The sequence below is a fragment of the Anneissia japonica genome, unplaced genomic scaffold, assembly GCF_011630105.1.
Source record: "Anneissia japonica isolate Jap-2015-1 unplaced genomic scaffold, ASM1163010v1 scaffold287715_len1027211_cov185, whole genome shotgun sequence".
In the NCBI taxonomy this organism is placed as follows: Eukaryota; Metazoa; Echinodermata; class Crinoidea; order Comatulida; family Comatulidae; genus Anneissia; species Anneissia japonica.
Window position 1 is genome coordinate 817,428 of NW_022724789.1, and position 11,904 is coordinate 829,331.

At 32.9% G+C, this 11,904-nt stretch overlaps 1 protein-coding gene across 2 annotated transcripts in view; it reads right to left on the reverse strand.

Annotated features, from left to right (window-relative positions):
- Window positions 1-11,904, reverse strand: part of LOC117112548 (copper-transporting ATPase 1-like) — a 50,697-nt gene that overhangs the window by 22,321 nt on the left and 16,472 nt on the right. Inside the window, exons 3-8 of one of the 2 annotated variants that reach the window (XM_033255626.1) lie at window positions 10,034-10,223; window positions 7,388-7,456; window positions 3,082-3,243; window positions 2,175-2,341; window positions 1,566-1,727; window positions 193-423 (exon numbers count right to left, since the gene is read on the reverse strand). In XM_033255626.1, the coding sequence (XP_033111517.1) occupies window positions 193-423; window positions 1,566-1,727; window positions 2,175-2,341; window positions 3,082-3,243; window positions 7,388-7,456; window positions 10,034-10,223 (981 nt within the window). The remainder of the gene's footprint in view (window positions 1-192; window positions 424-1,565; window positions 1,728-2,174; window positions 2,342-3,081; window positions 3,244-7,387; window positions 7,457-10,033; window positions 10,224-11,904) is intronic. The other variant, XM_033255628.1, reaches the window with a different exon arrangement.

Genomic DNA, 11,904 nt, shown 5'->3' on the forward strand with positions numbered 1-11,904 from the left:
TAAAAACTTGGGGGGGGGGGGGGGTTAAAGGGTTTTTAAACATTCAAAACCTGTTTCTCAGTGAAAGTTCCAAAATTTTTCGTCAAACACCATTTTTGTGTCTTAGAAAAAGCAGTTGTACAACAAATCAACATTTTTATTCTCTTGGAGCCTAGCTTTAAAAAAAAGGAGAGAAGAGAGCACAGTATTTACCTGAACCATGGTGGCACAGATGAAGAGAAGGAGGTTCTCTAGCGACAACCCCGGGCAAATCATTACATGGTTTTTGGAGATCATGAAGTACAGCATGATGCAGATGACTGGAACGCCGAATATAAGCGAGAAGAAGAAGGTGTTGCGCCATTTGCGGATCGACTTCTTATGCTGCAGTGCCACGGCAACCTGGTTCTTGTCCATCGACAGTTCGCAACCAAAGCCAGCATCCTGTAAAAATATTTTTTATCGTGTTTCATGTTAATATACTAGCTGACCGTGGGCTGGATATGAGAATCAACACAACCGTTATCATCATTATATTAATCATCATCATTACCAAACAATAATTACCAAAAAACATCATAACATCATCATTACTTTAGTCATACACAACATCATCACAATAATAATTTTACCGTTAAAATTGAATAAACGCCAAGGGCTTCTTTTTAGGGCCTTTGGATGGGCTTCTTTTAGAGATTACATTTGCAAACTAAAAAGGGGGCTTCTCAGTGGTGTAACAATGGGGCCAGGGTTTCTGTGGCTTTCTGAGAGTGGTGACCTCTTTGGTCCTGGTCGCCAATCCTATTGCGTTTTTAGCAAAACAAAATATGAAATGATATGATATGAGTGGTGAATCCAAAAATGTTTCATATGGCCCATGGAGAGACATTCACTGATAAAGGGCCAATACCACCTCAGCCCCACCATGGCTGGGGCTGAGGTAAGAAAATTTATGATTACGGCACCTCCAACTGGCCGGAAATGGCACTCACAGACAGTAAAAAATTTAGGGGCGCCCTTAAATTCGCCACTGGATATAATACGATATACAGTCAAAGTCAGAGAAACATTATGCTGTTTATGTATCACCTTTTGGGTCAGGGTAATAGATCAAGGACCATGTGGTTAGGGGCCTTGAATCTGGCTGCACGAAAGCGCATTGGTGTTAGGCCACTGGGGTTTCTTTTCAAAATGAATGCTGTAAATTTTGTAACATATTTCAACTATGGAATTCAAAATTCAGTTTAATATTTTTTCGTAATTTTAACCACGCTAGTACAATAAATAACTATTGATATTGATACGCTACCATAATCATCAAGATAAAATCAGTCTGAATTTGCAGTAAATATTATCTCAAGGGAAGCTCACATTTTCTTGATAAGCCCATGGGCTTCTTTTCGAGATTACGGACTCCTTCTCAAGATTAGCCCATGGCGCTTCTATTCAAGGTTTTACGGTATATTGACTTTATACTTCATACACCATCATGTTAATCCTCCTAATGATCAGAATCAACATCAAATAAATAAATACCAATTGTTATGAACCCTTATACTTATTTTTCCTTTTATTTTCTACTTTACCTCAATTGTTTCAATGATCTTTCTTGCACCAACCTCGCCTGCTCGAAATCGAAAATGACCCTGGCTGGTTGGCAAGGCAACAGCAGCTGAGATAACACCTGGAATATCTTTAACAAGGCCTTCAATTGCAGCAACACAAGAAGCACATGTCATCCCAGTTATCTAATAAAACAGGTAAACAAATAAAATGTATTGTATTTATTTCATTTATTATGTATATATGAAAAAAAAAACAACATCTTTTTATTGCATTCTTCAGAAAGTGACTTTTGTCAATACTATCTGCCTGGTAAAATTTCTTGTCATACAGTACGTGTTTTTAAAGTGGACAAATTAAATGAAATGTATTTCATATATTGTTTTCATTAGCTACTGTTAGCGTCTCCCTCTTTATCTCTCTATGCCAGTTTTTCCTGAAAGCCAGTTAATGGACAAACAAATTGAGAAGACTCTTCTGTGATTTATAGGCTTCCATATAAGACAGCTCTAGCAATCTACTCTTCTTCGAGCCTTCAATCATCTCATACTAAAATTCAAATTTTAATGATTGTTCTGATGATCTTTAATAAAAGGTAGTACATCCCTAACTGAAAATAAAATTATACGTACAATGAGATCAAGTTTTTCCTCGCCATCACCTGGGTCGTCCTCGTGGACCTCTGCTTCAAATCCCATATCATCAATAACCTCTTTGATCTTTTCGGGTGTCATCTCATCTGGGTCATACACAACATCTGCTCGGCTTGCCATCAAAGCCACGATGGCAGAAAAGATACCTGCAAAAAATTCCAAGTAGGAAAATAGATATTATATCATCCCTTGTATCAGGTACATTGAAGCGTTGTACTGGGACACTGGAAAGCCCTCCAGATGTGACCATATAAGGTACATAATATGCATATTAATAAGCTGGATACACAAAACAAGTAAGCACATACTTTCAAATTCATTAAGCAAATATCATCATAGATTTCCAGATAATAGCAATCAAATTATTTTACAAATAAACCATTAACAAATATATTCTTCCAAATATAAACTATCAATAGCGGACTGAATATTTAATGCTGAAACATCGTATTTTTAAAGCTTATCTACAATGCAAGCTGAGGTATTTACAGCTAAGCATGGACGAATGTGGAGAGAGTGGGGCTCAAACTCCAAATCACAAGGTTGAGAACCATTTTGTGTTGGGTTTCTCTGTTTCAGTGCCATGCCCACATGTGTGTTGGGATTTCCTGTCCAGAATTCGAAAAGAGATGAATATTGTATGTCAGGCTTCTGTTCAGGAACCCTATAGGGATGACACTTTTATGTCAGGCTTTTGTCCAGGAATCATATGAGATGACCACTTGTACGTCAGCTTCTGTCCAGGAATCACAAGACATGACTGCCTGTGTTTTGATCTTTAGCTTAACCTTCATGATGACTATCACATTTTTGAAGATTACCACTATTTTAATGAACAGGTAACACATTATACCTGTAACATGGAAATAAATTCTCCTTTTGATACCTTTCTGTTTTAGCAGTTGTTTCTCGATGCTGCTCACACATGAGGCACAGGTCATGCCAGTGACCGATAAGCTGCACTTTTTACTGTTTCCCTTGGTCAGAAGCCTTTCCATCTCTATGGAAACAGCTGAATTTTCCAGAGGGGGCCCTTCATCAAAAATATCTAATGGAAACAATAACATTAATACAATGATTATGTTAGTGTATCTATTATTGAAAATTAGAAATGGGACTTAAATCAGGACATAAAATAATGTTTAAATCAGAAGTAGTAAAGATACTTTGTAATGTTTAATTTTGAACTTATACAATTTGAATATAAAAGAAATTATGAATAAAAAGGACTATTAGATTTACAAAACTTTATCACAAAAAAACAGATTATTCATCAGCATTGTTAGTCAATTTGTTTCATCTGAAACAAAAACACCTAAGCTGACGAAACAAAGTCTGACCAAACATTTTTTATGATAATATTAAATTAAAGCACTGTCCAGACTACAGTATCAAATTTTGTTTGACAAAAACATGCAACTTGTCCAAATATGGTCATGATGACATCATGATCATAGATAGACAAATCATGACTATAAGCTCTGCATCATGACTTTTGCTCTGTTCAGACTAAAAAGTTTTGTTTGACAAAAACATGCGACATGCCTAAATATGGTCATGATGACATTATATACATAAGCACATCATGACCATATATAGGCACATCATGACCATATATAGGCACGTCATGACCATGTATAGGCACGTCATGACCATGTATAGGCACGTCATGACCATGTATAGGCACGTCATGACCATGTATAGGCACATCATGACCATATATAGGCACATCATGACCATATATAGGCACGTCATGACCATGTATAGGCACGTCATGACCATGTATAGGCACATCATGACCATGTATAGGCACATCATGACCATGTATAGGCACATCATGACCATATATACAGTAGGCACATCATGACCATATATACAGTAGGCACATCATGACCATATACAGTAGGCACGTCATGACCATATATAAGCGCATCATGACCATATATAAGCGCATCATGACCATATATAGGCATATCATGACCATATATAGGCATATCATGACCATATATAGGCATATCATGACCATATATAGGCACATCATGACCATATATAGGCACATCATGACCATATATAGGCACATCATGACCATATATAGGCACATCATGACCATATATAGGCACATCATGACTAAATTTGATAGTCTAGGCAGGGCTTTACACTATTTCATATTTATATTTTCTATTAAACCTAAAATAGCTTTCACCTACAATGCATGCTATATAAAAGTTAAGTTTGGGCCTCAATACTAACCCTGAAATAAAATTGTAAAATTCTCATACTATTATTAGGTTATTTCAAAAGCATTATTTTATATATATATATATATATATATAAAAACATATATTGCCTTGGTTTGGCTCTGTAATATGTTGTACTGATTATTCAGAGACACAAAAAGGTCAGGAGGGGTTAATGGGATACAAATTTTTGAATACTTAAAAATTGGGGCGTTACAGTAGTACCCTTTTTTCCACCAGTTTTTTAATATTCTAAAAATTTGTATCTTATTTACCGCTAATGAGTTTTTCGCCAAAATAGCTTTTTGTGTCTTAGAAAAATCTGTTTTACAATATCAAAAACTGTTTTTCCTTTAATAAAACAATCCCAGACAATGTGTATGTTTGGTGTTACTTGGTCAGCGTCATATATATGCCTACTGTAACTACTCTATACCGAAAAAGCAAATTAAAATTACCTATATGCTCAAGAAACTAAATTCCAAATATGTTAGATATCTGTTTTTTATTGTGTTTATATGATAAATTAATTAATAATTTAATATTGGTATTATTTCAATAGTTATATTTATTAGTTTTAATTTTATGCCACAGTTGATTATTAATATTGTATTAATAATATGTGATGTGTTCCTAAGAAACACAAAGTCACAAGATATTTATTATTATTCTAATATTTGAATTTAGTTTATGCAACAGTGTATTAACTCACCAATTATAAATAAGCTGCATGTGATATCAATTGTAAAAGCTAATTATCTAATTATCTAATAACTAAGTATCGCACTTTTAGGCCAGCAAAGTTGTTCTACAGTAAGTTGCAAGGAAAAATATCATGAATTCAGGGATTTGAACCCGAGACATTGGAATTTAAAAGGCGAGTATCTTGACAACAATCTACAGCTAAACTCCCATTTAACTGGTCTGTGTTCACAACGCTTAGAACATTGTTCTCAGTATAGACAATGTCGTCTGATTATTCGTCTGAAATTTTGCCTTTTTTCCCCCGAGAGAGTGCTCCGAAAATGCGCAAAATGACGACAGTCACAACAGGAAGCTAGGTAATATTCCCCGGGAAATGAAAAGAATTCATGAACAACCTTTTTAGAGGGCTGGAATGCCTAGATAATGAATATTTTCTAAATATTGTATCTAATATACAAACATAAAGGGAAAATTAGGATGTACAGTATATCACCTGGAAAAGAACACAGAATTTGTTATAAAAAAAAAAAAAGGAAATTCAATATTTCAATAGCTTTTGTTTGAATAAATGAACCATCCCACCTCCTAACGACATTTACAAATGTTTAAATTAAAGTACTTAATAGTTTTTAACACTTCTTGTTATTATTTTATAATGTTGAAATTGCACTGCATTATTTTCTTTTGCTGGGAAAAGTAAAATGTGAATTGCCATGTAATTTACAAAATACATAAAATAAATAACAATAAAATATGATTCTTCTACACATCCACAAATTTGCAGTTCACAAAAATAATGAGTGAAATTGTGGTGCTGTGATATGTCAAAACAAAGGTGTAGGTTATAATTAAGTTGGAAATGTATATTGAAAATGAAATTTTAAACACAAAATGAAAACTATTAATTGAATATTTGTGATACATTAAGTCTAATAAGTATTATTTCCTCCTAATAGATTTGTGTATAGCCTATGATTCAGTAGACTACATCATCACTATGAAAATGAGTTCTTGATATCAATATATTTTGAATCCACTAATCTAATTATGATTATTAGTAATGTCTCAAAATTACAAAGTGTGTAGGTTAAACAACAAACAACCATTTTAGTGACATGTTCAGGGGCTAAGTCATAGGGAACACATGTGCAGAGTAAACTAAAGTTTTAATATCAATGACATTAGTGGAATAACAGGATAACAAATTGTCTTAAATATGCAACAAAAACATTTTAAATTTTAATAATGCATGCATTTTCCCGGACAGTCTATTTTCTTATTGTAGCATATTCTAATATGTCAGTTTTTTCCTTTCCGGTTCACTTGAAAGACACTGAGAAAGGTGTTATTTGAAAAGTTAAAAAATGGGGGGAAAAAAACATAAAAGGGAGTGAAAAAATTGGACTTCATGCAAATTAGACCTACACATACAGTACACACACAGACATACTAATCCCCTACTTGCCACACCCACACAGTCTAATATCCTCATTATTTATATAGTACATTTTAGGAAAGACATTTTTTCCTTCTGTGCGACAAAAAATTAAAACAAATAATAGACTTAAAAAGAAAACATCTAACAGGATGTTGCCATGATGATTTTTGTTGCAGTTGTGGTACCAAAAAAACTAAACAAAATGAAATGAGAAATTAAATAAATCTGGAAATATGGATGAAGTGTAACAAAAGAAAGGCGCTGTAGTGCCAGGTTTTAGGAGGAAAGAGAGCTGGTAATTCTGAGAATCTAATAACTATTTCATTTTTTGTGTGGTGCTGTCTACCATTTCCAAAACTGTATAATGTTATTCAATAGAGTTCAGCATGAGTGTGTTTTTACCTCCATATCAATGAAGGGGAAAAATACTCATCTTAACTGCGGAAAAATGCTCACCTCACATAGGGATTCTCACCTCACATGGGGAACACTATTCCTACTTCATCTCACCTTGGAAGTTCACCTCAAGGTCACATGAGTGCTCAATTTACCTGAGCAAATGATGTTACAGTATATACCATATAATGCCATGCCATTCCCTCTACCAATACACAAACTTTTGGGGTACTGAAGTACTTAAAGCACTTCTCGACACCATTAAGAAGGTAGAATAGGGAACATAATACAGACAATTAGTTTTAAGGTAATGGGATCTAAAGTAAAAAAGGTGAATAAAACCACACTGTTGCAATGTTAATGAAGCACAATGAAAACAATAAAAAACCCAAAAGTATATTGGGTGGAAGAGTTACCACTCCGTAAAAGATGTTCATGTTCTGAGCTATCGCCTCTGGTATTTTTCATATGTTGTCTGTCCTTTTCTGATTTCGCAAGCATAAAAAAATGGTAAAAAAGATGTGTTATTATTAATAGAATAGTATTTTCATTGCGCCTTAATAGTTTTTGTTATTTAAACAAGAAAAAAAACAATGAATAGTATATAGTATAATGGACTACGACAGAGGGAGTGGAAGGTAGTACCATAAATAATCAACTTTACTGCATCTATTTATAACACTTAAGTAGGATAAGATACATATGGTAAACAATATTGTAATAAGTGCCACTTTCGAATAACTGCCTATTTCAATTAAAAATAAACCCCAACTTAAGCCTTTAAAAAATTTTTAAAGTGCTGATATGTTTATTTGATTATTTATGGTAATTACCAGAAATAAATACATATTATTATAAAGATTATTCTTTTTTTAAAGAGAACTTGCAAACACCAAGGAGTACAGATATTGTCTTGCTTAAAATGACGAAAAGAAAAGAGAAAAATAGTTAAATTATGTTTCATGTTGTCTTGCTTATAAAATGATTTCGATTTATATAGAGACTGGTGATACATTTTATAATGTGAAAATCTGTCCAGAAATCTGTTCTTGGATATTAATATGAAAATTTACGAAAATGTAATTAATCCTACTAATAGAAATGTGAAATTAAGAGAAAAACAAGGTCTTGTAATCTCCAAAGCTCCGATGAGGGCAGTATAATAAATGCAGTATAGTATATTGGCCCTAATGGCCACCCATACTAAAAAGATCTATTAATCAGCAAAAAAGATCAATCAAGCAGCTGGGTGTTCCTAGAGCTCCTCCTCGGAGCCCAAATGATGGAATTTTTTTCCAAACTAGAATGAGTTCTAACAAAGTTCAGTTAATATTCTCCTTAATAACAGGAGGGTTTTTCTCTTTATCATGCCAAAGATTAGAGTTTAAATGTAAGATTAATTTAAAAGTTAAATGAATTTAATTATCAATTAAATTCAATTCCTTTTTATTGCTACGAAAACCATCATGAGTGAATACGAAAACATGTCAGGTAGGGCAAAACATCACTCCTATAACAATAATAATAATAAAAATGTAACTCCAAAAAGTCACTAAACTTAGGTCAACAGACCCTGAGAGTTATATCGCATATTGTATTGCATATCTCATAATGTAGAAGTTGTATTGTACTCAATTCTAAAAAAAATGCCCTCAACTTCCCATGAACTTGTTCAATCTTTTTACTTGATTGATGTATAATAAACAAGTTGATGTGTGTGGATTGTTTGAAAATGTTCTTTACTTTTTTAACAATCATTTTTGCTGAATGCAATTTCCGTGATGACAAGATGACACTGTAAATTCTTTTGCAAATAAACAATAAAAAACTTGTGAGCTCATAAAACTTAGTTACAATGAGCTAGTATACTGTACAACAGAGAGTTTAACAATAACAGCCTTGTTACAACCGCTAACGTAGAAAACAACAGCTAATAGTAACAACTGTTAATGTAGTAAACTGAACTAGGTCGAAATAATGTATGTATGTATGTATTTTTCGACGAAATGTAGTACTGTTGATATAATTTAAAGCCGTAATAGTTTAAAGCTGGCAACCTCAATTATAAGTTCCCCTTTGATATAAAACTTTGTAATTTCTACATTAGCTGACGATAGTAGTTACATTAGCTGTGAGGCAAATTTCGTTACTACATTAGCTGTTGAGCATTCTACATTAGCTGGGGTTGATTTTCTTTTTGACTACATAAGCTGTGTTTGTGTATTTCTACATTAGTGGGGAGTTACTACATAAGCTGTGGAGTGTGCTACATTAACGGTTGTTACTACATTAGCTGTTGTTTTCTACATTAGCGGTTGTAAAAATAATTGGCCTTCCAACACTGAATCATGCATCCTCTGTATGGCTTAGTAATAACAAATAAACAAGGCTTCAAGACCATCAAACATGGACCATTGTCTGTACTGAACAATGTTTGCAGAGATATGAACTTTATAGGTCCTTCCCTATTTATACTCTAAATGGATGTTTTAAGGAAATGTACATAAATTATTAGTTTGTGAGTTTAAGGCAAAAAAATCATTGTATTACAAAAGGTCTTATTTAAAGGGGATTGTGCAGAGGGTAATTGTAATAGCAATGTGTTAGATATTTCCATAGCGATTTCCAATATAAACATCACTTAAAGGTTCTGTAAATAAAAAAAAGTGTATTTAACCAGGAAATGACTCACCAAAAAAATGCTCAAAAACAAAGTAAACACATTTTAACACCATAACACCATTAATACAAATCTGGCAACTTATATATCTATAATACATTCTTTCCTTATAAGAATGAAGTATAGACATATACAATTTATTGGTTTTAAAAACTGAAATTAAATGTTATACCTTTACAAGTGATTCATGTTATGTATGTAAAATTCTACTTCATGTTGAAGAAAATCTCTTCTTTACTGACCAGGAACCCATGTAGTCGGTGCTGACTATACAGTTGTTTTTACAGTAATTGATGTGGCTACTATTGTAAATATATTAAAAACTAATAGTAATAATAGTACTGTAATTACATTTGAAATTAAAAAAAAAAGAAGCACAAACCTGGTAGTTTAGCTTCAAACCCCATGCTATCAATAGTCTCAATCAAAGTCAGTGTATCAACTTTGTCAGGGTAGTAGTTAATGACTGCTTGGCCAGTCTTTAGAGACACAGAAATGTTTTCAACACCGGGCATCTTAGAAATTGTGCTCTCGATAGATTTAACACAGGAATCGCATGTCATACCACGCACCTGTGGAAAACAAGAAGAGTTATTCAAATGCATTGACCAAGAATATTGATTTGAACAGCCGAGGCATTTGCTAATATCATTTCTAAATTTGCAGTAGAGGCTTGATCCGAAACCTTCAATTGTTAATTTGGCCATAAGGCCCAATAAAAAAAAATTATTAGTTTATCACACCCCTTCCCTCATCACTTTTGGTTCTGATTTTCTGGTTTTTTTTTCAATCAACATTTATTTTTAATTTAAATGGTCCTTTTTCCATCTTTTTTCACTTGAAAAACTCAGGATTTCTTGCAAATATGTTTACTGGTACAACAAAAACACTTTTTAAATATAAATGTGATTCCATTCTTATGACTTTTTATATATGTGTCCCTGTCCATAACCATTGAATTACTTGTGAAAAAGGGTAAAATGGGGGTGGGGTTAGACAAAAAAAAAGTGTCCCTAACCATTGATTTACTTGTGAAAATATGTAAAATGGGGTTGGGGTTAAATAAAAAATCTTCCCTCCCTCATCAGTTTTTATTTTTTGATAGGGTGATAAACCAATGCTTTTTTTTATGGGGCCGAAACATGCCATAGGAAGCCAATTTATTTAAAACAATCAATTCCCATTATCTAAAATATTTTTGAAAATTCAATGATAACATGTACAAAAGAGCAGCTTAGTTCATGAGTGGTAGCCAATGTATGTGCATTAAACTCTGATTATTTTCTGTCATTCCACCAGGCCTTATTTTTTTTATTTTTTATGCAGCAATTTCAAAATAAATCCGTGAAAAGTATACAAAAAAGTATGAAGTCAGGAGCTTCACTTCACATTCGTATTAGATCCAAGATTAGAGGAGCCATTATTCATGGGAAACATAACAAATCAGGATGTTGTAAATTAAAGTGAATGTCATAATGACATCTTCAAAAATCATTTCAATTGACTGAGACCTGAATAGGATATGATCAACAGTACAGTACATATATAGTATAATACTTGGCCTTGTGTAATATGGTGAACATTGATCCAAATTTCAGAAGCTACCGGGCCACAGCCTTCAATTATGAACTGGCCCATAAAGAAGAAAGTTCTGAGCATTAGACCTTTCATTTATCACATTGGTTGTCACCAAACAAATTAATTTCACACTATACTGTTTAACTTCAACTTTATAACTTTATTTTCCAATAAGTATAAGTAATATAAAATTCAAATAAATACATAAACCAATATAGGAAGGAGCTAGAAAATAGTGTAAACACTAATCACGTCCAGCCCCTTTAAACATAAAACAATTGCATAATTCTATATATAGGACAAAATTATTACTTTTTCAACTTAAACAAATATCAAATATACCATTTCAAAGCAAAAGAATAAATAAAATTTATCAAAAAATTCATTTCAAGGAAAATATACAGTACATATATGATTACATAAATATACATATAAATAATGGGTAAGTTTACTTCAATAAAAATAACTTTAGTTCTCTCTTAAAAACAGATTTTGATTCATGTCTGATATATTCTGGAAGGTATACGGACATAAACCACCCAGGACATAAACCACCCAGGACATAAACCACCCAATTGGAATATACCATTGTTAAAGTGGGTGGGCAACAGGGTGAACAATGTTGGGTGGTCTTGCTTTTATCTAGCTTTACTTAATTTGCTATTGTACACTCCC